Source organism: Solanum stenotomum, chromosome 7 (genome assembly GCF_019186545.1).
Source record: "Solanum stenotomum isolate F172 chromosome 7, ASM1918654v1, whole genome shotgun sequence".
Taxonomy (NCBI): Eukaryota; Viridiplantae; Streptophyta; class Magnoliopsida; order Solanales; family Solanaceae; genus Solanum; species Solanum stenotomum.
In genome coordinates this window covers 46,403,831-46,431,813 of record NC_064288.1, presented here as the reverse complement: position 1 = coordinate 46,431,813, position 27,983 = coordinate 46,403,831, and the positions used below count along the sequence as shown (strand labels likewise).

Sequence of the window (27,983 nt, the reverse complement as noted above, 5' to 3'; positions counted from 1 at the left end):
TGTTATCTGATACAAAAAATAAATATGAAACTGCAAAAGGGAGAATAACGTTACATTAGCAACAGCTCAACCACAGTACATTTCTGGTATTTTTTGCTTCTTCTCCTAGAGTATTATCATAAAGAGAAAGTGTATATTTCTTCCCAGCTTCTACAACTTTACAGGATGGGTCAGGAAAAATCACCCTGCTATTAAAAGAGAAACATAGCTCTAGTTTATATCAGCTCTGTTGTCAAGAAAAGCTTGTATTGATGGTTCCCTCCCAAGAAAATCTGACAACATTTCAAGGGGGTCTTTTCCTCTTCCTGGAGCCAATACCTATTAAAAAGCGAAAATATTTTTTTTAAGTGCCAAAAAGGACAGTTTTCTCATGTCATTACTTCAGAAAATGCATGAGCAATTCAGCAAGGAGCTTAGGATGAGATCTCCCTGACAGATTTTAGAAACTGCACTCACTTTACGAAGGAACACAAAGACTTCCTCAACTTGAGTCTTGTCATGAAACGAAAAGACCTTTAATAATAAGTGAAACTCAATACTCATAGCCAGAAAGGCCCTAATATTTCAAGGAGCAGGGGCTTATACTGCAATCGTAATTAGAGAATGGGGGAATTGCATGTAGACAAGGTTCTCTATTGTTCAGTGAAATTTTAAGTTTCACCTTTACTGGCCCTTGGAGGTGGTGTCAAATTGATAGAAACATAGCTGAATGTGGATGACACAGCAGTCCTAGTGGCTTAGAGGGGTTCAGTTGGTTAGATATGAAATTTGGAAATTTTGAAAAACATCTGAGGTACATGTCAATGGTAATCTAGGTTTTGCAACTATTGCAGTATTGGACATATCAGGCTATGTCACTTCAAAATCGGATGTCCCCGAAGGACAACTTGTGCCTACGATAATCACAAAAAGAAGAGGAAAATTACACCTCTTATTGCAAAAGCTAGTTCTGGTCTTTAAATATGCAAAAGAAAAAGTGATCTATCAATGTTAGGTTATTTATTAGGATCACCGAATACTAATCACTCAGGTTTTAGGAATACTAACCCATCCGTGCAGAATCAGACATCTATATGTGTTAAGTGGATTACCATAAGTTACTGACAAGGAAGCCGAAATATTGTCAATCTAAACATGAAATCCAAGAAAGGTAAATGGAGAGCAATCTCAGGGATGTACTTGGTACCTTATTCCTAAATTGCAAGCCTGTTTGCAGGTTGAAAATATCATCATGAAACTTCGAGGCAAATATATCAGCAGCAAAAACCTAGGGAGAAATTGATTAATTTATCAAAACCACAAAACATATATCAAATAGAACATCTATATTCCAAAAACTGCTGAAATTCTGGAAAATTAATGAGAAAGCATGACATGAGGTAGCTCGTGATGCATTTAGCAAATTTGACTCTCCATCCATGTCATTTTATATGGCCATGTTTGGTTGGGCATGAGCTTAATATAACAAAGAAAGAAAGACTTTTAGAACATACCAAAAATGTCCTTGGAACTTGTGATCTTAAACATATCATGATATTTCTATTGTCATAAGAGCATGTCATGAATGGTAAATAGTAAGTTCAAAGTTAGAAATTTTGAAGTATATAAAGGTGTCATCCCTTTTGGAACAAACAATAAAAATGAGTGCCATATAAAAGAAATAGAGGGAGTAAATGGAGGAAAAGAAAACATGTATCAAAAGCTGTTAGGCTTTAGGAACACATCCATGAATGACAAACTTGTTAAGTAAACAAATACAAACAAGGATGAGCAGGACACCTCACTCCAGATGTGACTGTAGCAAGTGGCCTCATAGCCAATAGCAGTTCGTGGAAAACATGAAGCTGGGTTTATTCCTCTTAGAAGCGGTAATCCTACCATAACCTGAAGAAATGAAGAAGAGTTAAGCACACAAATATTAGTTTTCTTCCAATAAACAAGAGTGACAAATCATACCTTCGGATAGAGATGCTTGAACAGCCCATTAATATCAACATTCTCAGTTGAATGAATAATTTGATCGAATAGACCTGAAAAGATGAATATAAGCTTCAGTTAAGTGACTCTGAAATGTAAAGCGACAAATTCTTAGGTTTGTGCTTTTCTCTACTTCACTAACCAACCTTCAACTGTTCGAAACATTTGTTTAATATATTCCCAGCTAATATAGTTTTAAGGATTTAAGCATGATAACAGTCATTGCTCCAACATCTTCCTTCTGAGTGGTGAGTGCAGTGCCCACCCCTCCCCCTCCGTATACAACAACAACAGACCTAGTGTAGTCCCACAAAGTGGTCTTTGGGGAGGGTAGAGTGTACGTAGACCTTATCCCCTACGGCCTACCTCAGAGGTAGAGAGGTTGTTTCTGATAGACCCCGGCTTGACGAAAAATTGTCCAAAGCAGTCCCAAAAAGGAGTAACAGAAGTACAAGAAACAACAGATAATAATAAAAACAACCTATAGCAACAGAACAATAACTACAACAAAATAATGCGATAATACAAGAAACAACATGTAGTAACAAAAATCAAGGGCCAAGAAACTACAAGAGCACCACTACAACTACTAATATGAACGGAAGACAAGACAATGCACTACTACCTACTAACTTTCTACCCTAATTTGTGTCCTCCACACCCTCCTACCTAAGGTCATGTCCTCAAAATAATCTGAAACTGTCATGTCATATCTAATAACCTCTCCCCAATACTTCTTTGGTCTACCTCTGCCTCTCTTGAAACCATTCATAGCCAACCTCCCATATCTCCGCACTGAGGCATCCATGCATCTCCTATTCACATGCCCGAGCCTTCTCAACCTTGTCCTCCACCAAAATCACTCCTACCTCGTGTCAAATATCCTCATTTTGAATCCTATCTCTCCAAGTNCCCCCCCCCCCCCCCCCCACATCCATCACAACGTTCTCATTTCCACAACTTTCATCTTCTGACGTGATAGTTCTTAACTAGCCAACACTCTGCCCCATCCAACAAAGTCGGTCTAACCACAACTCTATAGAACTTGCCTTTTAAGTTTTGGTGGCGCCTTCTTATCACACAAGAATCTGGATGTGCCTCTATTTCGTCTACCCTGCACCAATACATGTGGGTGTGTCACCCGTCAATCTCCCAATTCCCCCTCCGTATACAAAAGAAAACTAAATAAAAAAGACATCTACATCAAATATTTGTAAACCAACAACTATTTCCCAGTGTGTATGGTAGCATTCTAATAATTCATGAGTCCTACCAAAAGTTCCCTAAGCAGAGTGTTATAAAAGTTCCATGCCCATGTGTATTTGGTAATTGTGTAAATTAATTAGCATCATTTGAGGAGACTTTATTTTTCCTTTTACTAACGTAATTATAGGTATAGAATATTTTCTTTTATTGTAGTTGTTCTTAATTAGTTAGGATTCACTTGTATAACTACTTATTCTCATGGGAAGTAAAGACATACTGAAATACAAAGAAGCTTTTTTTTTCCTTCCCAAGTTCTACATGAAATCAGAGCCATTGTTGCCTTTTGAGGTGAATTTTTCTCCCTTGCAGCATTATGGTTCCTTTCTTACAAAAAGAGATCGAGCTTTCTCCCTACTTGAAGCTATCCAGAAAGGCGGCTACTTCCAGGAAAAGAAAAATCGAGATTCTTAATAGCTTCGGTTCGCTTGTCAATTAAGAGACTACTCACCAAGTTTCAGGTATTTTAAATCCTCAGAGCTAAGGTTCTGAATGAGGCAGACCTGGTTTTCCGGCGAGACAGATTTGTACGTCAATTTTCCAGTTTTTTCCTTCTCTAAGGAACTGATTTGAAGATAATTTCCTTCTAGAGTTTTAGAAAATTCTAATTTCTGATTTGAAGTACTATTAAAACTATGGAGGACATAAAGACAGTGGAGAATAATATTCTTCCACAAATCAATGTTGTGAAACTAGATGTGGCTGTACGTATCTTGCTTGCTCAAAGTCTTGTTTTCTCTATATTAAATCTAAAAAATTACTTGGTTATATTAGTGGAGAGAATAAACAACCTACCACATCTAATAATGGTCTATGGGATTTCGAGAATTCAATTGTTATGACATGACTTTTGATTACTATGCACCCCCGAATCTCTAAGCAATATTTATTGCTTGAAACTGATTAAAAGATCTAGATTTCAACAAAGTGTGTTTGCTCTCTCAAGGGTAATGATGCTCAGAACTTTGAGATTTGTAAGTAAAATTAATGCATTAAGTAAGGTGAGTTGACTATCACTAATTTATTATACTAGGAGAGATAAAATTAGAAACGAGAATATATAAGACAAGGTGGGAGTGGCTTTAGTGGAGGACAAGATGCGGAAAGCAAGATTGAGATGGTCCGGGCATGTGATGATTGATGAGGAGATTCATAGATACCCCAGTGCGGAGGTGTGAATGGTTGGCTATAGATGGTTTTAGGAGAGGTAGAGGTAGACTGAAGAAGTATTGGCAAGAGGTGACTAGAAAGGGCATGCTACAGTTTCAGCTTACGGAGGATATGGCCTCAGATAGGAGGTTGTGGAGGACACGAATTAGGGTAGAAGTTAGTAGGTGGGAGTGCATTGTCTTGTTGTCCGTCCATGCTAGTAGTCGTAATATTACTCTTGTAGTTTCTTGTCCTTCAATTTCTGTTACTACCGGTTGGATCATGTACTTCAACTATCATATTGTTTTGTTGTAGTACTGTTCTGTTACTATATGTTTTTTTGTACTTCCATATTTCTCTTTCTGAACTGCTTTGGACTATTTTTCTCAAGTCCATGGTCTATCAAAAGCGGCCTCTCTATCTCTCAGGTAGGGTTAAGGTTTGCGTACAGTCTACCCTCCTCAGTCCTCACTTTGTAGACTACATAGGATATGATGTTGTAAGTGGTTTATGGAAGGAGATTGACTATTATCCGGATTTCCAAGCTAAGTGTAAAGATCATATAGCTCTTTTTTAGCAATTGGTTGAAAGGAAAGGATCTATAATTTTATGATCAATTTGAACCAGAGTATGATCAGATCGAGGTTCAAGTTCTTGGCAAAGTTCCTTTTCCTTCTCTTGAGGATGCATACTCCTACGTTTAACACGAAGAGAGCCGACAAGCTGTCTTGTTGTATCAGGCTCCCATTAACAAGTCTGGGTTAACCATGTTTCATGACCGACCAAAGGAAATCACTTCTAATAAAGATTACTTGCATTGTGATTATCATGGAAAGCTAACAGTGTTATCAAAAGCGAAAAGCATAAAAAAGCACCAAGGTCCATTGGAGATTTAAGTGCAAAGCGCAAATAAAGCGTGAGTTTTACTAAAAAAAGCACAATGGAGACAAAATGCAAATATATATGTTTGGATATAATCCAAGACTAATAATAATAATCATGAATAAAAAAAAATGGACAAAAGAATTGAAAAAAAATTAGAATAATTTAAAACATCAATTGAAAATTAGGATGAAGTAAAACATCAATTGTTTAGTGTAGCCTCTTCTGGAGACGCTCATTGGCAAGAGAAAGTATGTCTTAGAGCCTTGACGACAACACTGACGCGCACATTAAGCGAAACAAAGTGCTCAAAATGTCCTACGCCTTGCTTCAGGACTTAAGCACACTTTTAATAACACTAAAAGTAAGGCATACAAAGGAGACATGCTAGAAACTACATGGCAAAAGGTCTTGGAGGAAAACGTGTAGGTCCATCAAGGGGTTTGGCTAGACATCCAGGGAAATGTCTTCGGGAGAAACTATCTTCACATGAAATTCAACATATTTGCAATCACCTGACCAAACTTCACTTACCTTTTCTTGCCACATCTAATTATGTGCAAACAGGTACTGCCTTTTCTGCACACCTTAATCATCGCATTGTTGATTCTGATGCAAATACACACATGCAAGACTCCTCTAAAGGCTTACAAAGATACTCTCCTAGTGCCAAAAGAAAATTATGTCAGAAACAGCCAATGACTCTCTAACCCCCATTTCTGGAACAAGTTTTGTTGTCTGTACACCTAATATTACATGATCATCCATTCTTCATGTACATGAGTTTTCTGTTAACCTGTTAGATTTCCCATTTCATGAGAAATTACCTTTAGGAGTGAAATGACCATTCCGCTCTTCCCCTTAGTGTTATCATACTTTGTATGTGTTGCGGGAATGGTTAGCGTGGTCCCCAATGCGTTCGGGTGAGATTTTGAGTGGAGTTATATTGAAATAATTGACTTTGGTCAGCATTACGAGATCCACACATCGGATGGTAATTCTGTCAGTTTCGTTGCATCCGGAACATCGAGTTTGGTCTAGTAGGGTGGTTGGTTAGAGTCCCGAGACCTTGGGTGTTTAGCGAGAAGTTGAGTTTTTAGCCTAAGAGAGGTCCGAGAGGGTATTTCTGTCATAACAATATTTTTTTGGAAATCCGACAATTCCGTTGAGTGCAAAATATCAAATTTAGTGGGATAACATATTTGGTTTATTTTTATCGGATCCCGAACGAATCTCAAGGGTCCGTTCGGAGACTTTAATAAGATAGAAAATGCATTTTTCAGGTGCCAATGTCATCATACCCTTTTTTGGGCTGAAACAGCCCTATTTCGGGATTCTTCCCTTTTTTTCTTATTTCATTCAATTGGCCATTGGGAGAAGAGACTTTTGAGAAGCTTCTTGAGGAAACTCGTGTAGGTAAGTCCCTTTCTCGATTCTATATCGTTTTCTTCGAATTTCATCTTCAAAACACTTAAAAATAAAGATTCCAGATGAGGGTTTTCCCCCCAAATTCAAAATTTGGTATTTCTTTGATTTTATGCCCAATTCCTACTCGTTTTTTATGGGGTTTTCAACCACAAACTTCTTTTTACTAGAGGGATTTGCTTTTCAACTAAAATTCTGATTTAACTTTTTATATTGCAATGAGATTTTTGGTAACCTTAGCAATATGGGTATCGTTGTAACCCTCTTGAGGTCTATCTTCCATTTTTGATAGTTGGGGATCTTTTCGAGACTGTTGATAGAGGAAAAGCATCGGTAGAGTGATTCGAGTGAAGTTTCGGCCTTCGAGGTAGGTTTGTCTTATCCTTCTTCTAGATTGGGTTGGGTAGTTAATCATTCTTATGAACTGGGCTATGGGTTGGGATCATAGCATGAGATTGAAGTGTTGGAAATTGTGGAATACATTGTTTCTCCCGTGTGGGGGCTTATCTGTATTGCTTCGCCCGTATGGGGGCTTATTTGTGTTATTTAGCCTATGTGGGGGCTAAAAAATTTAGCCTGTGTTCGAAAAGGGTAAAATCAGAATTTTAGTTGAAAAACAAATTCCTCAAGTAAAAAGAAGTTCGTGGTTGAAAACCCCATCAAAAAAGAGTAGGAATTGGGCCTAAAATCAAAGAAATAACAATTTTTCAATTTGGGGGGAAAACCTCATTTGAAATCTTGATTTTTAAGTGTTTTGAAGATGAAATTCGAAGAAAACGATATAAAATCGATAAAGGGACTTACCTACACGAGATTCCTCAAGAAATTTCTCAAAAGTCTCTTTTCCAAAGCTCCCAATCGAGTGAAAATGGAGGAAATAAGAAAAAAAGGGAAGAATCCCAAAACAGGGCTGTTTCAACCCTAAAAACGGGTCTATTGACCACGGTCATCTTGCACCAACACCAGAAAATGCATTTTCTATCTTATTAAAGTCTCTGAACAGACCCTCGAGATTCGTTCGGGACCTGATAAAAATAAACCAGATATGCTACCCCACTAAATTTGATATTCCAGACTCAATGGAATTATTCCGAAAAAAGATTGTTATGAAAGAAATATCCTCTTGGACCTCTCTTAGGACAAAAACTCAACTTCTCGCTAAGCACCCAAATCTCAACCTAAGGTCTTGGGACTCTAACCAACCACCCTATAAGACCAAACTCGATGTTCCGGACGCAAAGGAACTGACAAAATTACCATCCGATGAGCGGATCTCGTAATGTTGACCAAAGTCAACTATTTTAGTATAGCTCTTACTCCACTCAAAAGGCTTAAATCCATCAAAATCTCACCCAATCGCATCGGGGACCACGCTAACCATTCTCGCAACACATAAAAAGTATGATAACACTAAGGGGAAGGAAAAATGGTCATTTCACACAAAGGTAATTTCTCATGAAATGGGACATTACATTTATTTATTACAGCCATCACTAAGGAACTAAGTTGTAGTAGCGAGTTTTTCCCTAATCATTGTGCTTTTCAAGATCTTCAAACAAGGAAGTAGATTCACAGTGGTAAATTGCATGATGGCTTATATATGTTTGATGGAACTCTAGACTCTGGAGTCTGGTCAAAGCATTTTTTTGGAGGAAATATGGATGTCAACCAAGAAATAATCTTAGTGGCAATGGCGGTTGGGGAACCCATCCCTTTTTGTTTTACAGAAGTTATATCCTAGTTTGTTTTCAAGAACTGAGTTTGACTCTTTATTTTGTGATGCTTGTGATTATGCCTAGCATACTAGAAACTCTTTCCCTTTGAGTGACGATAAAGTACTACTCCTTTTAGATTATCCATTATGATGTGGGGCCCCCACTCGAACTGTTTCTTTGTCTGGAATCAAAGGTTTGTTACCTTTATTGATCGTCACACAGTAGGATGTCATGGGTGTATCTATTGAAGGCCAAAAGTGAGGTTTTCTATTGGTTTCAGTCATTCATAAGATGACTTGTACTCAATTTGAGGCTAAAATAAAAATCTGACAGTGACATATAATACATGGACAAAAGATTTGGTGTTTATCAAAGTTCAATGGATAATCTCAAACTATAAGTCCCTACATTAGTACACAAATTGGATTGCTGAAAGGAAAATTAGGCATTTTTAAAAAGTGGCAAGATCTCTTATGTTTACCATGAATCTACCAAAAACCTACTGGGAGGATGTCATTCTAGTTGCTGCCTATCTTTTCAACAGAATACCACTTCAAATCCTCAATTTTCAGTCCTCTAGACTCTAGGGGCTTTAAAGAGTGAGAATAGATATATTGTTCCTCTGAAGGTGTTTGGGTGTCTCTGCTTTGTTCACACTAAGAATTTCTAGGAAACTTGATCCTAGAGTGTGCCTCAATTGGGTATTCTCCTACACAGTAAGGGTACAGGTTCTGATAACATAAGATAATGGGCTCAGGTTCAGAAGCAGGACAAATCCAGACTGGAGCAAGTAGAGATGACATATGGGTATTTGTGATTCTTTTTATAGATAACATGAGATTATTTCTGATTATTTAACATGTAACATTGTACATCCCAAGAATATATCATAGAAAAAGTGGAAAGGAAAAGTGGAAAGGAGTAAGCATGTCATGAAACAGTGGCAAATTAATATGGCATGCATGACAAGCGTAAGTTCTGAATACATGCAGTAGCAGTTGTATCTGACAAAATTCTTATATTTCCTAGAATATCACGTTATACATGCTTGAGTTGAAGAATACCAAATTACCAATTTTAGCATCTAAAAGGGCCCAAAGAACAGAATAAATTAGCCTTTCATGGATTAGAAGGAGAACCAGTAAATTGCCAAGTTTTAGCAAGTTAATAGAAAGGCTTACAATAAAAGATCTCCTGTTTCAATTTCAGTGCTGAAAAGGAGCATCGCCATTTCTTAAGTGATTTACAAAGATCATCCTTAATGGGCTTTGTGATATCCTACAAAAGGCATATGACTGAGATAGAGGATTAACATAATCGAACGATCTGATATAAAATAATTGCGAAACTTGTTTGCAATAACTTTCACATCAAACATGGTGTCTGAATTGAAACCGGTGTGTCAAACTTGAAGTCTATGGTTCAATTAGCATGAAGGTTAACATAAGCAAGTAAAAAAGCAAATGTACAAGGCCTTTTTCTTTGGTTTCTTCCTCAAAGTGACTGTTTATTATTTTCATTCTTTTAATGGAACTTCTCAAGACTCAAAAGAACATTTCTTGCAGCAGCAATCGTGGATGGAAGAGCAAGGGAAAAAAGAACAGTAGCAAGTCTGAGTATCTGAAATATTTGAAGTGTCTCATCCTACTGAAAATAGTCGAGAATGGGAAAAAAGTACAGTGGAAGTACCTGATGAAAGCCAGAGATCAGTCTTAAGGAGAGGCTTTCGTAGCACCTGGCACAAGTATTTCAAACTTATAAGACCATAAGCTAACAATACAGAAGCTCAATATAAAGGGGAAACTATTTAAAACACACCAATTCTCCATCAAAAGGGCAGGGATCTCCACAAAATCAGGATCCAGACGCAGCCCCGATAATTTGGAAAATGATGCACAGTTGCAAATGTGATGTACCTGAAGCAAATAGATGAGTAAGAATAAGCGTAGCTGTTCCAAAAATCAATCCGGAAGTGTGCATGAGATTTTATATAGAGAAGTACAAGTAAAATTTTATCAACATGAGTACCACAGCTAAATGACAAGTATTGACAAATTGGTGCCCCGCCAAATGTAGGCTAAACATCAGAACAAAAGTACACATTTAAGAGGAGCATCTACAGGAGCATAAATTAGAGGGAGCGAAGCCAGACTAATTACTGAACTAGTACACCATAGAAAAAGGTTTTACCTGCTTAATACCTTATAGTCATAAGTAGAGCTGTCAAAATTGAGCCCAATTGTAGGTACCCCACCTAACCCGCTCATAATTTTAAGGGTTGGGCTCAAGATAATTTGAATTGGATTCAATCTCAACCCATTCAAGTCCTAACCCATTTAAGAGAATCCTCAATTGAGCCCAATTTAATCTACAATTTCAACCCATTTTAAGACTCTTTATTTACATTGATGTAATGTATGTTCTTATATTAAAGGAATGAATTACTTTCTATTTTATATCTTTTAGATTTATCTATCAATTTGTAGCTTCTTTTTTTAAATTTTCTTTAGTTGAAATTCAAATTGTGGTTATAAAACTTAAATAACAATATATTAAAATTATTGAATTAAGCGGGTCAAACTGGGCGGGTCAAACTGCAACCCGTTTTTAAGCCCATTGGAACCCAACCCATTTGTGCCCAAAGTAAACTTGGGCGGGTCAAGACCCAACCCAATTTGTATTTCAACCCATTTCAATATTTTCAATTTCAACCCAACCCTCCCATTTGACACCCCTAGTCATAAGCAAAGGATGTTCAAAAATCAGAACTTACCGTAAGATAGTAGAGATTTATTTCAGATGACAACTTATAACTTCAATTTTGTTAATCATTCTACTATGATTTTACAATTTCATAGAAAAAATTCAATAGGAGGACGACATATGAGATTAGTTAATATCATCAAGTGATTCAAGTCTACCAACCAACTGATTCATTTTAGTTCTCCTTTTATCAATCCCCCATATTTTATTTTTATTTCTGCTAATAGGTAACAACAAAGAATCTAATAATAGTAATGAACTAAAATTTTCAGATGTTATACTTAGTGATGGCTAAAAGGATATTAGACCTAAGAAATCAAAAAACTAGTCTGCTTATTTGGCCTATTTTTCTTTACGATCAATCACTCGCTAGTATTGATTTTATAGGGAAAATCCTTTATTTGGGATGTCATCTTAAGCTTCGTCACTAAGAATGAAGAGGTCCGGAGTATGGAGGATCAAAACCTTCTAATTTTCAGTCTTAATTCAGATATCAGTTTCATAATCTTTTTATAATAGGATATACATGATTAGAAACTAGATAAAATCTATAAATTACCATCTTTTATAATTACAAATCTTTTTAGAATATATGAAGAAACTAGATGCAAAGCCCGTGCCAACACAGGCGCAACAAATCATACTAAAAGTGGCCCTACGTATTTTTTCAGCCCCAATTTATGTGACACGTTTTCCTTTTTAATCAGTCCCAGAAAAACGACACATTTGAGAAAAGCTTTTATTGACGTGGCCTGTGGGACCAAACTATCTGTGGAAAAGCATTTGTAAAGTACCTTTAAAGTAGACATTGAAATTCCAAAACACTCTTGGCATGAAGCAGGCAAGGGTGACTCAAGCATATTAGTGGCCTAAAGCCAAAATCAAACAGAGGCCTTAAACTTTATGAAAATGTTAATAACTTTTATACAATTGATTCTTCTAATATCTTTTTTCAATTGATAATATAATCAATCTATATTATCTTTCATGAGATATAGTAGTCAAAATATGTCAAACTTCTAATAATTCTTTCATTTTATATGAAAATTTACTTTTTCTATAAATAACACTTCATATGTTTTACAAAGATAACCTATAACCTATTATTGTTAAACATTGGGGCCCTTCAAATTTGGGGGCCTAAGGCACATGCCTCTTTTTTTATACTGTTGAGATGGCACTGGAAGAGGCACGTGGACGAAGAGGTTTGAAATTCAAAATACCCTTGGCATGAAGCAAGCACATCGACGTGCCTGCTTCTAACCTCTTGTTAGTATTATGTGGTTAAAAAAAATTATTTCACTTCCAAATAGTAATATTTTCCTTATCAAAAAGTGGAACGGATAGGGTATTATATTATATAAAAAACAAAACACCCTACTATCATCTTTGACACTTGTACAGGTTATTATTAAAATAATAGTATAAAAAACTAACATAACCAAACCGATACTAGATCGGACAGGGAGGTGACGTCCAACTTGAGAAGCTCAGTACAACTAGTGAGAATGGCCAAAGAACAAGAATTAAGCATGTCTGCACAAGGCAAGAGATCTAAGGCATATTTCTGCTGACGAAGGATAAGAGAATGCCCCTGCTGATACACTTTCATACCAGGAAAAACCGAGACAATTATAACTGCCAAAGGAAGTCTACTATTGGCTATTTGCAATAAACTTATTGAAAATCGGTATGAACTTTAGAACAATCAACAAATATGAAGCCATTCACACCCAAAGGAGAAGCTCTTAGCTGGGGTCAAAAATGATTGTGTAGCTAGTGCAAAGGATAGGCAGGGGCAAGAAAGAGGACAAAGGGACGAAAATAAAAGAATAGAAAAGAGAGAAGTTATCGTTAATCATGTCAGTTGTTCTATGGTTTTCCCTTTAGATTTTCTCTACTTTGCCTATACAGTAGGTCTTGTTATGCAAGCATGTCACCCTACAGAACACTGCATGAACAAAGGCAAATGAAATCTAAGGACTAAAAAAGCAGAATCTAACTAGGAGGACAAAAGAGTTCTTTGTCAAAAAGATTTGGGACTTATGTGGCTAGTCATTCAATTTTTGTCACAGCTCGAGTCTATGGTACATAGTGTTCTCTTTGACTCAACAGATCTTACAGATTTACCCCTTAGGAAATATCACATTGAGCCCAACAACATATGTATCATGTGTGTGCTCTGTCTCATCTTATATAATAATTAAGACATCACTCTCTCTTTCTGATGTGAGATAAGTGTCATATGCACTCCTTTTAAACAAAGTCTGTCAGCACAGAATCTGTCAGTCTTTCGCCCTAACACGTCTTTATCACCTCTGCCTCCTTCATGGGCATCACATACACTCCTGACTCCCCTTAGGACTCAGCATCCTTCCTTACATTTCTCAACTATCCTTCTGTGAGAGTATGTATTTGACTCTATATTTGTCAAAAACCAAGCCCATAGTACCTATTGTTCACTTTGGCTTAAAAGACCACATAGATTTGTCTTAAGTTACGCCATATCAAGCTAAAAAGGACATGTACCATGCAATTGTGTTCTATCCTATATATACTATTCTCTCCTTTTTCCATGTGGGATTTACTTAATGTGTCATATCATATATGACCCCTTATTAGGGAGCTTGCTTAAGTAGAATTCTATCAGTCACTCTCCTTGACCCCACCTCATCAGCCCTCCCTACGTCATGGGTGTCAGAATTTTACACATGATACTCTTTACTCCAAACACAAACAGCTATGAATAAGATCAAGCATCTCTCTGTGAAAGTTTTCTAGTAGCTTTAACTGTTTAACAAGATATGTCTCTGTTTCTGTAGTTCTCCTTCAAAGCAATGTAGACAGTATAGTTTCATGGCAGCATACTTCAATTCTTTGGTTAGAGCTCCAGATGATCGGTATAATTGCTAAGTAAGGCAGCTCAGCAATGATTTAACATGGATCCAACCCAAGTAAACCCATTTTTTGAAGGCAGTGGTAGTTACTTGGAATGAATCCAGTGCACTCCTTGACTAACAAGTCGCTTAGCTGGCAATGTCAGAGAGTGCTCCACAAGGTTTTTCCTCAAAATTAAATTACTAGACAAAACAATATTTGCAAGATGGGCTAAAATAAAAAACAGAGTAATTAGTTGGAAGGCAAGTGCCAGAGTAACATTGCTCTCCAATTGCATTATAACATGACAAAAGAAATAACTGGAATTTAGACTAGTTTTTAAATTTTGCACTGTGCTTCAAAGGAAAAACACATACCACATGACCAAATTCATGAAAAAGATTAACCACTTCCGAGAATTGCAATAACCGAGGGTGACCATCAACTTCCTTTTCAAATTGAGAAGCAAGTAGTGCCACAGGAATCTAGATTCCAGGAAATGTCGTTAAGTGAAAATCTAAGCACTAGAACCAAGCAAGTGATACATTCTGCAGTTACCTGTCTAGAACCACTACTTAGTAAGCCATTCTGAAGAGCTATGACACAGGTGTGAGCATATTTGCCTACTCTGTTAAGATTGTAACATATTTTAAGTATTCTACCATAAAGCTGATAAAACAAGCACATTAAACATGTAGAAGAACAATTGAGCTGGGATAACCTGGAGTACAGATCTAGATAAAAATAACCAACAAGTTCTTTAGAACTTAGATCCGAAACTGAAAAAAGTTGAACATCTGGATGCCAAACCGCAGCACCTTCAACTTCCTTGAAACCTAAACCTAATATTGAACAAAGAATTTTAATTATTTACGTTCTTGCACGATGAGTTAGGAAAGAAGGATCAAAGACAGCACCAAATGCAATTTGCAGTGATTACCAAATAAATCTTGGCATATTTTGAAGATGCCTGATAAAACCAAATTGATAGGAAAGTATTGTCTAATTACTCCAAAATTTATATGGAATTGTTGATCTTTGATTCTTTTGACGTAGTATGAGAGATCCTCCATGCCAAAAGGAGATTCACCTTCCTCTTTCTTCTGTATTACCAGAACAAAAAAATCTTCAAGAGGTGAAGCATATAGGTGAAGCAGACCAAGCATAAGCTGAACTCTGAAGTTGACATATTGTAAATTTGAACTTACCTTTAACGCTTTAAGCATTGAAAGTTCCCTGTAGGCTAAATCATTTAAGCTGGCAGAGAGACTCTCCAGAAATTCAAACACCTAAGAAATTTCAAAATCATGAGAACAGAAGAACAATCCATTTTGCAAATTTGAAAGAAGCATTCCAATCTATGAGATAAAATTTGTTAGTCTTTGCATATAGTGAAAAAAAAAGATATTCAACACCTCTTAACATTTTGGAGAACATCCTTCTCTTGTTTATAAAGTAGTGGTCAGGACTATTAAAAGGAAAGAAAAGGTAGTTGTTAGAATCTTGTAGATATTCTAGGATCTGGTATAGCATGATTTACTCCCTGTAATTAAGTGAGAAATTAGCTGTTGTGCAGTAACCAGCAGCATACAAGCTAGAAACTCCATCGTCGTGCAATTTTCAGGCTAGTGTGTTTACTGTACGACATTTGAAAGAAAGATCTGAGGAGAGGTAGAAGTAGGCAGAAGAAGCATTGGGGAAAGGTGACTAGACTGGACATGGTACATCTGCAGATTACCGAGGAAATGACCCTAGATAGGAAGATATGGAGGTCGAGTATTAAATAGAAGTTTAGTTGGTAGTTGTGTGTAGTCTAGTTTTTCCTTCCAAGTATTATTAGTATTACTTTCCTATTACTATTCTTACTACTCTCCTATAACTTTTACTCTTCTATTTCTATGATTCATATTATTATTTTTTGTTTCCCTTGCTTCGGTATTGTATTATTTGTTGTTGTTATTGTTCTTTTCTACATTATTTGCGACATGGTTTCTTCACTACTGTATTTAGTATTTACTTTTCAAACCTGCTTTAAAATGCTTTACATGAGCTGAGGGTCTATCCAAAACAGTCTCTCTGCCTTCACAAAGTTGAGGTAAGACCTGCGTACACATCACTGATCACCCTCCCTAGACCCACTTGTGGGATTACACTAGGTATGTTATCGTTGTTGTGCTTACTGTCCAACGAATTTGTCATTCTCTGTCAGTACGTGCACATACCAGTGAGACCCTGTTTCATCATGCAACTCAACCCCAGAAACTGTCAGAAACCTTATCACGCGAATCCATGCACCACCGACATTTAACTCTGGAGTGTGTGCGACCTTTTCCCAACAAACTTTCTTCGCTGTTTTTGGTTTGTGGGGGTCGCCTATTCGATCTAACCTTACCATCAAAGTTCCATCAGTTTTTGGTTGACGAAGAGCCTTTATCTGACAGATCTGATATTTTTTAACCACTTTTCACCATATATTTTGCAAACTACCAGTCAACCGACATCCCAATACCCTCAAAATGATTTGAGAAGTTTTTTCGGTGACCTTTCCGGCAAACAGGGTCACTTTCCAGCACTTTCAGTACATCTTCAGCTCCCTATTTGGGAAAACTCTATTCAGCTTACAACTCCATTTACTTGACTTGGAGTCGAGGCTTTTGGTACAAAATCCTTGGGATCCTACTTTGAATGATTTGAATGGTTTCTTTACCCAATTATATTGAGTTTTGTTATGGTCCCCTGATATGGATCTAGTTATGGGGCGCTGCAATATGAAATCAAATGTTTTCTTCCTACGACCTATGGTGCTGGTTTGTTAAGATAGAACTTGCAATCTCTTGAGTTTGAAGTACTCAAAAACTTAATAATTTTCTGCTTATCTTTCCATTTAATTCAAATAACTTAAATACAACACTGGTGAATTAACCACCCACCTTATAACAAGGAAATAACTTCCTACTACTACTGAAATGAGAAAGTGGAGGAATAACCTCCTTACTGCTAATAACTGCAACAAAGAAAGCAATTGCCACAGGAAAACAAAAACATAATTAATAGTTGCTGATTTAATCAACTTTTTGATTAAAGGGTGCTAACAAGTTTCTTTAGCACAAGGGCAAACATCCTTTTAGACAGTTTTTTGGTGATTGATTCGTTTCCTAACTTAATTATAGGAGTAATGGATATTGTATTTTGATTGTAATTGATTATGTAATACTTTCTTTGCTTATTTAGTCGTAGGACATATTGTAGAAGTACCCATTCTCATGGGATGTGAATTCATCAAAAATTACAAAGAATACTTTTCTTCTTCTTGAAATCTGCATGGTATCAGAGCTACTAATATCCTTCTGAGGTGAGCTTTCTCCCGCTACAGCACTAGAGTTCCAAGAAGTTGAGTTCTCCTCCCTCTTTTACTGTTTGAGGTGGCTGTATGCATCGGAATGTGTGCAAAAACAAACACCACCAGGGACTTCCTCTTGTACCGGTGACAAAAGCCCAGTAAGCATCTCCCAGAAATACCTCCGCACGAACTGTCACACACCTCCCACAGTCCAGATTCTGGTAAAGCTTAAGTTCATGCCCCAGCGCATGGACCTTTTTCCAGTACTTTATTGGAGAAATTTTGACACTGAGGGCCGCAGGCACATTCCGAGTACACCCATTTACTTGACTTGAAGTGGAAACTTTTGGCACTGAGGGCCGCAGGCACATTAGTTAAGTCAAATTATTAGCTTCCAAATATTTTAACCAAGTCACTCACCGATTTCATATCAGTTACATTTGTAACGAGCTTGATAAATATGGGTTGTATGCATCAACTTAAGGGGGAGTGCTAGAATCTTGTAGATATTCCAGGGTCTTGTAAATAGTATACCATGATTTACTACCCATAATTATGTATTCGATTCAAAGACTGTTTGGCCACACTTTTGGGAGGCCAAAAGTGTGTATTTTTTCTAAAAAATGCTCATTTTAAAAAGTGGGTGTTTCGCCAAGTTTTGGGGAGTAGCACAAGCTTTTCAGAAGCTAAAGAAAAGAGGCTTTTCCCCAAAAGTACTTTTTTGAAAAAACACTTTTGAGAAAATACACTTAGATGCACTTTTTAAAAGCTTGGTCAAATGCTAATTGCTGCTCAAAAGTGTTTTTAAAATTAATTAGTCAAACACAAAGTGTTTCTCACCAAAAGTACTTTTTTGAAAAGCACTTTAGAAGTTTGGGCAAACAGGCTATCACTCTCCATTCTTAGAACATGTACACTTAGCTATTTAAATGCCAATGGCATGAGGGAATAATCAAGCAGTATTTTCTCTCAACTTCTCTTTTTTTTCATAGTAGTGAAGGAATAGAGTTAAAAGACAGACATGCATTCCTAACAGGAGCCAAAAGGAGTGTGTTTTCTTCTTTGGGACAATTGTCCATGTTCTGTAAAGAAAATCAATCACCAATAAAATTTGCACCAACCTTAGAGGAAGACTTTGCCATTCTATCATCAGTGGCATAGTCAGCATAATTTGCAAAGCCAAGCAATCTAGCAAGTTTGTGACGCAACTGAATCTGAAATTGGACAGGTAACATGAGCATTAACTGGAATTTGAAATAGGAGAAGGCAGCACATCAGTACAGTTTGGTCAGTCAATCTACAAACAGCAGGAACTTACATTGACAATAAGTTCATCTTAGGGTGTGTCCGGTATGAAGGAAATTATTTTCCATGAAAAATATTTTCTTGGAAAAGTTTTCTTGAAAATGTTTTCCAAGAAAATAAATGGGTTTACTTATTTTCTTGTGTTCAGTATGTAAGCAAAAAATTATTATCCTAGAACCATTTGTATATAATCTAGACAAAAAATATGGGAGACAGGGGAGGGGGGAATACAGACTAAGGGGGTGGGGTTGAAAATGAGTTGTGTTGGAGGGTGGGGATGACACAATCAATGTGAAATGCCACTTGTGGAATTTGTTTTCCCAAATTCAATTAGGGAAGTCATTTTTAAATGAACTTGTGTTCCTAGAAAAAATATTTTCCAAAAGTTTTGGTCAACCGAACATGGAAAAATTGGAAAAACATTGTTCCTCCATACTGAAGACGCCCTTAATCATCAACATTTTTAGTGAAAATAATGTTCTCCACAGACAACCAAACAAATTAAGTAAAAGCTCATAGTACATTCAGTACTCAATAATATAAAACTACTAAGACTATCAAGTATCAAGTCAACATTATTCTTCACAAATGCTCAAAAACTGCAAATTTCTGGGTTTTCTTACCAGCTGTTCAAGGATAGTAACATTGGCTTCACATCTGTGCCCATAGGAAATAGCAACAGCTCTTCTGGTTGATCCCACCTTCAAAGACGAACAACTTCTAAATCACAAATGTTTAGGATGTATCAAGGAAGACCAGCAAAGAACTTTCAGAAGTAACATTTTTGCATAAAATGAGACCCTATTTCAAGAGGTACTAATTAGGATGAAAAGCATTGAAAAGATCTTTAGAGACTGAACTGAAGCAATAAAAAGGTATTTTTGTCAGGGACTCGAACTTTGCGCAAGGACTTAACAGCATCACCTAAACCCAGTTTGGCCGGAGATAAATAATAGAACTCGCACCTAAAATGGGTTAAAAAAACTAGCGTATGTGCTGCTTTTTTGGTAAGAAAATGGACAGTTCATAGCTGTACTCAACAGTCTGTATTAAGATAAAATTTAAAAATTTTAATAGACCCAGCTGACAGCCATTTAGGCCAAGTACAGGTCGTTGGATATTCCAACGTCTACCTTAAGATCATTGCCAACTACCTATACAAAAAATATAATCCCCACCCAGCCGCCGGACAGAACACTAGAACGTGAAAAGCTTTCCCCTTTTTCCATTAAAACCAATGATCTCCTATTCCTAAGCCCCTATCTCTCTATTTCTCACTCAAATACACTAAAACAACCCAACCTCAAAGCCTAGTGAAGGTGTTGATAGAGGTTTAGGGCCTAAGACTTCGTGAAAGAGGTTTTAGAAGGAAAAGGTCAAAAATGCCCCTCTACTATGCGAAAGGATCATACTTACCCTCCGTTACACTTTCGATGCAAAAATACCCCTACCATTATACAAGTAGCTCAAATATGCCCATCCTCCGTTAGAGTTGTCCAAGATGTATGTTCAATCCACATGGCATTGCCATTTTGGTGAGGTGGATACCACGTGGCATACCACCTCATTGCTCAATCCATTTTACCCCCTCCCCCACTTTTCTTCTACCACTAGCACCTCCTCTTCACCATCACTACCACCATGACCACCACCATTATCACCACTTTCTCTCAGCTATTAGCCCCTCCGCCGAACACCCACCTAAAAATCCCCAAATCGATTCACATAATTCACAAAAATTTAGCTTCCCAATAAACTGGGATACCTAAAGCTTAACCCACAACAAAATCTAATAAGCCAATTACAGCACTAAACTTGTGGTTTTAAACAAACAAAGAAGCTCTTTATGTTCAACTATATGAGCCAGACTATGTTCGATTACAAGTGAGAACAGTTCAACTGGTGATACACAAAAAGAGAAGTTACACTTTCAATGTACGGAACCTAAAGGAATCACTGCATCAATTGCATCACATGAACCTTCGTGGTCCCAAACAATCAACATGTACCGCGTAAAGTCTAAAAAAGCAAACATTAGGTGCAATGACATAAAATAATCCTGTGACACAAAATTGCCTTTCAGCAAAAAAATGCACTCATGTCATAATTTCTGCTTGACTCACCTTGCAAAGCTCCAGCACTGGTGAAATTTGATGGCTTCTCATAATGATTTTTCTTTTACCATCTTCAGATCTTTCTAAGCTCTGCATGGAGTCAACAATGAAAAGAGCTTCAGGAAATGCTCTTCAAAGGGATTTTTTTTATCAAGTAAAATGTTTTTTGAAGTGAATATGATTGAAACTTGTGCAGCCAACACAAGTGCTTAATTCTAAGTCTCTTTGAAATGCATTTCATGAAGATTTTCGCTTAAGGATTTAGAATGTTATATGTTACTGTCAAAGACTTTCTGCAAACAGAACTTTCCAGCAAGATCCCAGTGATTAGATCTTTTTCGTTGACTTTCTGCAGGTTCTCCGGCGACCATGGTGGTTTCAATTTGCTTTTTATGTTTTCAAAATCAACAAATTCTTGTTGATTTTCTCACTGTAACTTTGAGTTGGCGTGTTTGAATATTAGGGAATGTGAAGTGTTAGTCTTAGAATATTAAAGCCAGAACTAGAAGTGTCATGTTTCAAAGTAAAATATTGTCCCAACTTGGACAAAATATCATTTATGTAATATTGATACCTACAAATAGATGTTTTGTATTCCTTAAATCATCAACTTGTCAATATATTTCTTCTCCTCTCTTATTTCTCACACAAATCAAGCGAATTTGTTTAGGGTTTGAAAAAATAAAAATATGTACTACTGCAGGATGCCATTGATTATTATAACCACCCAAAATCATTTTTTGTCTGAGCGTAAAAGTTACACATCCCAATATGATAATTGATTGTCCCTCTGCAACTTCATCATACTAGATAACATGCAGTGATGATGATTGAAAAGGACAGAAATAGAAGGCAACAAATTTCCGCTGTGCGTTCAGACTAATAAAAGTATCAGGTGGGAGATGGATGTGAAAACTTGTTTTACATCTTACCTTGAGAAACTCCTGAGGTAACCCTTCTAGCTCCATGTCAGTGAAAAGTAGAAAACTACAATCATCATCCAGATTACGAATGTATTGCATGCTTAGCTCGTCTATATTTGCTGTTAAACGCTGCAACTCCTCTTTCTTAGATAAGGTCAGATTCACACCATTCCTTTCAAATTCTCGAACCTGTCACTGAATCTTAACCCATAAAAATTTGAAAAGAATATCTTCAAATAAAAAATCACAACTTCAGCTAGGAAAAACCATATTTTGAATAACTTCAGAGAGAAAGGATCATTTGGAAGTGTACACAGAGGTATAAGATAGAGAGGTCCTGGCAAACAGACCTTTTTAACACTTGAAATATCAGCTTTATGAATATATTGTAAGAATGAAGAAAACTCGTCTAAATATAAGCGCTGAATATCAATATTGTGAAGAAACAAAGTATGCTTTTCCAATAGCTTTCAATCAAAAACTAGTAGCAATATATTTTGCAGAGAAAAAAAATTAAAATGTCTGTCCTTGCAGAGTAGAGAATTAAAACGTGTATACCGCAAACTTGTGTGATCTCCACCATATAGTCCAGAAGTGGAATGAGTAACGTATTCTCTATCTTTTAATAGCATAAGACTGAAGGTTTCACTTCCCAAGAAACGTAGCTCTGACTATTTAGACATATTTGTCTTTCTCAACCCTCAACAAAGTGAACACCTTACATAACTTTGGAAAACCTAAACAACAATTTTAAAAAGTACAAGCCTTGAAAATACGTCAAGTAGAATGAAAGCACAGTAACCATCTAAAAAGACTAAGCCACCAAAAGGTTGAGTGAATGCGGAAACGAACATAACTTGTGAATGATCAAATGGAAGTGTATATGAAAAATCAAATAAGGGAAGAAATCAGCCCATGCCCCATACCAGGAACCGAGTAAAGCTTTTAGCATCATTAGTCAATTCGTCCCCTGTTACTGTCAAAGCTTTGACAACTCTGTACACATCCTCGCGCTTCCTGATCTCATATAAAGAAAAATTCAGATTTTTTAGTTAATTACAGAACAAGTGCTTCTTGGAAAAATTTGACAGAAAATTTAGTCCAAAGAATTTAAAATTAATGCACAACAAAATATTACTTATGATTTTACATCAGCAGATAGTTGCCAGATTCAAGCTACAGACATACTTGTGTTTATTGATGGGAGTTTAGAAATAAGACTCAGCATGGCAAGTTGGGCATCCTAGATAAGAATGTTGAATGAAGAGCTTGTTGAAGGACCTGTACCTTAGTTTTCTAGTCATGTCAGTAAGCTTTTCGACATACAAAATGCACAGCAGACTCATATGTAATTTACATTTTGGAACTAAGTATTTTTTACCAATGTTTTTTGGCAGCTATTATACAGTACAAGCCACTAAATTTATGATTTCGCATAAATGTGTCAAGGAAGAAAACTTCATACAGGTAATGAGCTAGACATAGATGATAGATCATAAATTAAAGTTTCTGCCTAATAATAGACAAATACTAAAACAATGAATAGAGGATTCAGGGTAGTCTTGATGACAATGGAAGGTGGAAATTGAGATTTTTAACAAGATACACATTTATCATGTCCTCTTAATGACCAGGAGGATCCCAGGTCAATACAGTTGTGGTTTGAAAGGTCAAGATGAAATGTGGATGATAATTCCTGATAATTTAGTTCCATGCTAGTTGATTTCAACAAATTAATATCACTACTTCAAATGAATAAACAAATTCCATTTCACCAGATCAAACTCGGAACCAGACAGATCTTCTTTGCTACTTCAACATACCAGAAAGAAGAGGAATTTGCAGTTAAAAGATTTGTGGAAAGAAATAGAAGCGTTGAAATTTGCAATGGCAGAACCTGCACATTGTAATGTGAGCATCTATTTTTCTCTCTGCTTCAGCACTAGCATTGCGTACATCCTCAGAAGTTGATAACCATTTAGGAAAGACACATGATTGGATCAATGGGAACTGCTGTGCCTCCAACTCTGCTAATGGCAATATCACATTTATATAGCCAACCTACAAATTAAAAATCCAGCCACATCTTGAGTAATGTATATGATATATCAGATTAAAGCATAATACTTAAAGCACAGGACAGTTATAAATAGCAATATTTGACAAGTCCACAGAAAAACAAACCCCTGATTGACTCCAAAAAAGTAGGTAGAGAGCTAAAGACTAGTTTTCGGTTAACAAGACTGCAACCTAGCACCCAAGTTAGTCCAACAGTCAGCTAAATGAGATACTTCCCTCTTCACATGATGAATTTGAACTCAACAAAATTTTAATCAGAATTAAACATAGGGTACCATACTTAAGTACTTTGACACTTGGGCATGGTATAGGTTTGCAACTTAATCCTCTATCAATGTATCTAAGTCGGTGTTCTGTATGGGGCTTTACGCAGCCAGCCACCTAAATATAATCACCCAAGATTCCATCAATTCTAACTAGTGATTGCCCCCTGCCTAAATTGCAGTTTTGTTGTTGCACTAACACAACTGAGTGCCAAACATATAAGCAACTTATCAGCCATAGTATTGCATTTTGTATCAGTTAGAAAACTCTTCCAGAATATAAAAGTTCATTAGATAAATGTTTGATAAGTTCATGTATTTCACAACAAATGGTATGGTTAGAGAGCGAATAATTATTCGCTGTCAAATGTGAGATTGCAGAATGAACTAGCTCAGATTGAGCTAAGAGAGAGAGAAATAGAAGGTGGGGAGAGAATCATTCTCAGTTTTCAATACCAGAAGTGTATTGCATAAGACACTACAACGTCTAGTATATACGTACTGCTAGTACGAAATCCCCTAATGAAAGGCCCTAGTTAAAATCCAAGCACACAGCCCTTCCCAAGACTTTCCCACCCCCATTAACCTTGTCATTCACAGTTTGGAGTTCGCTGGAGGCAAGATTCCGACCAGGAGTAAAGTCAGAGGTAATAGAATTTAAGTCCAGTCCCTTCTATTCATGCCTTGCCTTTGCAACTTTGGAAGAAGTAAGAAGACACAATTTTGAGCTTCCTAACAGGCCTACAAACGAAACTTGTCCATTTTCTGGTGTTGGTAAACACACTGGGACAGATATCACCAAGTTGGCAGCATGCTGGATTTACTTAAGTTCGTGGATTACACAACAGATAGAGTGGTCAGAGAGTTAGTGAATAGTTCTCTAGCAATCGAGATGTAGAAGCCTAAGCAATTGAATATTCCACTCGACGCAACAGTCTTAAGACATAGAAAGTGTAAGAATAGACACAAGATATGAATCACCTACAAGATTTAAAGAATAGATTATAGTCATAGAAGGGAAAAGAGGAGCTATTGTCATATGACTTTTGGATATTGTACTTCCCCTAAATGTTTTTAATATTAGTGAATGATTTCATCATGCCAGGCCTCCTTGAATTTTGAATGTCAATTCTACAAGTCCCAAAACAAAACTTGAATCTCAACATACTCCTCAAAGTTGAGAATCATTTTGTATGAAATTGGTAACCTCACAAGCTTACCCGCCCCTTGAGTAATCCACTGAGCAGTTTGCTACAAGCCTACAACCCACAAGCACGTAGGTAAACCAACCCACCAATTTTTTTTTGTTTCTGCTAAGGTAAAGTTTGATATATTTTTTTTGATGACCGTGGTGTCCGGGCCAGTTTTCGCGCACTTCAACCAATTACACTAGATTTCTGCCACCTCCCACCAGCAACATGTACCAGGTAACTTTTTCCAACAAGGCTAGGACAGATGGCAAGAATCACCAAGTGTTCTTTTTGTCTCCACTGAGTTTTGAACCTAATACATCATGGTTCTCAACCACTTCATTGACCACTACGCTACACCCTTGGGTGCAAGGTAAAGTTTGATATGTATGTATCAACATCAACAATATGTTTTCCTTTACAACAGAGTGCAAACCTACCCACCAAAGTTGGAGCAGAAGGACACATATAAGTGTTGCAACAGAGATTCAAGTGTAAGATCTTCATGTTATTAATTTATACTTCAGCCACTCAGCCAGGACCTCAAACTTGAGAATCATTACAATACAAAGTCCATTCATTTTCAATTTCATGACAAAACAGCAATCACTGTAGTACCCTAACCAAGAAAGATGATATATCCAAAATATTAGAATAAAATGGACAGCCCATAATGTAGCTAGGCATAGTTAAATACAATAAGCACCTTTTCAAGTGAAACTGAAGCAACAGCATCATGAACCTGTTTCGATTTGTTAATTATGCTTTCTGCCAATTTCATAATTTCAGAAGCAGATAGGTTCACTCGAACTTTTGAACCTGGAACATCTGCAATTCAACAAAAAAAAATGAACACTTATATTCCCAAATTATCACCAATAGTTCCCAAATTTGTTTACAATAAAGGAGCAAGCAAAGTAAAGGAACCTTTTTTCTTTCGATGTTTGTTGTTGATAGCGGAGATAGCAAAGTTGACTGCAATAGCAACAAGAGCAGCGGCTCCTGTCAAAGCAATGAGATTGTTTCTATCTCTCTTCTGCTTAGCCATTTTCTCGTCACTGCAATTCTGCTTGTTAGTCTTTTGGCGAGAGAAGAACTGCTGCTAAAATCCAATTCTGCAGAGTCTCTGTGTCCCCTTATTCTTGATTTTCTCAAGGAAACATCAAATGGGAGGGAAATGTGTGAGCTTTTTTCTTGAGGTGGACTGAGATGCTGACTGTACAACTAAGATCATTGGTACTGGGCCTTTTATATTATTGGGCCGAGGTTTTCATTATAATTGAGTCATTGGCAATTTTGCATGAATGCTTCTATTTTGGGTTAGTCAAAATTCCGAACATAATTATTAAAAATATCTACACTTAAAATAACTAGTAAAAATGTCAACATATTAATATTTTATCAACTATAATTTATTTACGTTCCTTTTTCTCAAATTGGGCCCACTTTTTTACTTCGTTATCGGTGAAAAAAAAAAGTGAAGAAGAAGAATCCATCTCTTAAGCATTACTTGAGATTTGAGAAATTTCAACTATCTTCACTTTTTTCTAAAGAATCAAATTGCATCTTCCAGTTGCTCTTAAAATTTTCAAGTTTTTATCAATAGATTTGAGACGATCATCCAGTTGTTGTTATTTCTTTGCCATCTTTTATTTTGCGATTATTGTTTGATTTTCTCCATTTGCAGCTTCTGTCGTTGGCGAGATATCAATCCTACATATCCTAAAGCTCTTTTTGACTTGAAGGAGTCAATTGTGAAGGGATTAGGTTTTCAAGCGGAGGATTTCAAGATATCTGGGTTTGATTTGAGGGATCCTCTTATGGTTAGGTGAGTGTCGTATGAATTTGATTCTAAATTTTTTACCCATATTCTATTATTTCTCTCTCACACGATTTTTTCCCTTATTCCCTCTCCTCAAGCAACTTAAGCCTTGTTTAAATCGAAATCATCCATTATTCTAAGAAATCTCAGAATTCATTCAAAAGATTTTCAACATTTTATACATATTGTTTAAATCTAAGAAATCATTTTTCATATTGTATTCCTTGTTATTATTAGTGTGTTTTCATATTGTAATTTAATTATTTAATTTTCATGGGTAATTATATTTTTTCGGATGACGAGGTAGAGTTTTACTAATGCACAAGTGAATACGGATTTGAATTGGGTTTGGTGAACAAAAAATCGAAAAAATGAACATAGCAGACAAAGAAAAAGAAGAAGGGAGAGTCGGAGAAGAAGGTTGCAAAAATTGTATTCATATTAATTTTTGTTTGTCAATTGTGTTTTCTTTTACTGAACATTTGTATTTTTATTAAAAACATTGTATTTCTTTTTTATTTTGTAGTCATTCCAATAGGTATGTCAAATGGATTTGTATTTCTTAAGTATAGATGTATCCTATTTCTTGCAAGTCAATTTGTATTTTTTTTAGAATATTGTATGTAAAACACCGTAACTTAAAATACATTTGTGACTCATAAACACCAATGCATAGGTGTGATATCGGGGGAAAGTATATCATTGCAAATGGTTAAGCATACTATGTAACCCTTATATTAAGTCATTTGAATGGTTAAACAAAAGTTTTAGGCCAAGGAGATCATTAAAGAAATGATTCAAGTTTAAAGGCTCATTGTGGAGGAATACTACAAATGATCTCATTTATCAGATGACTTTGAACGAGCATATCTCCTAATATATAAGGAGTTAGAGGA

The 27,983-nt window shown here is 36.4% G+C and overlaps 1 protein-coding gene across 1 annotated transcript; it reads right to left on the bottom strand.

Annotated features, from left to right (window-relative positions):
* Window positions 1-23: 23 nt before the first annotated feature.
* LOC125870859 (probable thimet oligopeptidase) lies at window positions 24-26,413 on the bottom strand. The gene is made up of 20 exons (XM_049551408.1): window positions 26,193-26,413; window positions 25,972-26,093; window positions 23,631-23,794; window positions 22,660-22,750; window positions 21,743-21,922; window positions 20,820-20,900; window positions 19,320-19,397; window positions 18,513-18,605; window positions 15,260-15,340; window positions 14,992-15,154; window positions 14,773-14,893; window positions 14,610-14,679; window positions 14,429-14,536; window positions 10,230-10,327; window positions 10,101-10,146; window positions 9,593-9,689; window positions 1,957-2,030; window positions 1,780-1,884; window positions 1,187-1,267; window positions 24-318 (listed from the first exon to the last, which is right to left on the bottom strand). Exons 1-20 carry the CDS (start codon window positions 26,311-26,313, stop codon window positions 211-213), a joined length of 2,082 nt encoding a protein of 693 aa, XP_049407365.1. The 5' UTR covers window positions 26,314-26,413; the 3' UTR covers window positions 24-210.
* Window positions 26,414-27,983: the final 1,570 nt, after the last annotated feature.

Coding starts and splice junctions, on each gene's coding strand:
- LOC125870859 (XM_049551408.1), bottom strand. CDS start 26,313: ATGGCTAAGCAGAAGAGAGATAGAAACAATCTCATTGCTTTGACAGGA. Junction 15,155..15,259: donor CAATGCTTAAAGCGTTAAAG/GTAAGTTCAAAT, acceptor CTGGTAATACAG/AAGAAAGAGGAAGGTGAATC. Junction 1,885..1,956: donor TCAAGCATCTCTATCCGAAG/GTATGATTTGTC, acceptor TCATTTCTTCAG/GTTATGGTAGGATTACCGCT.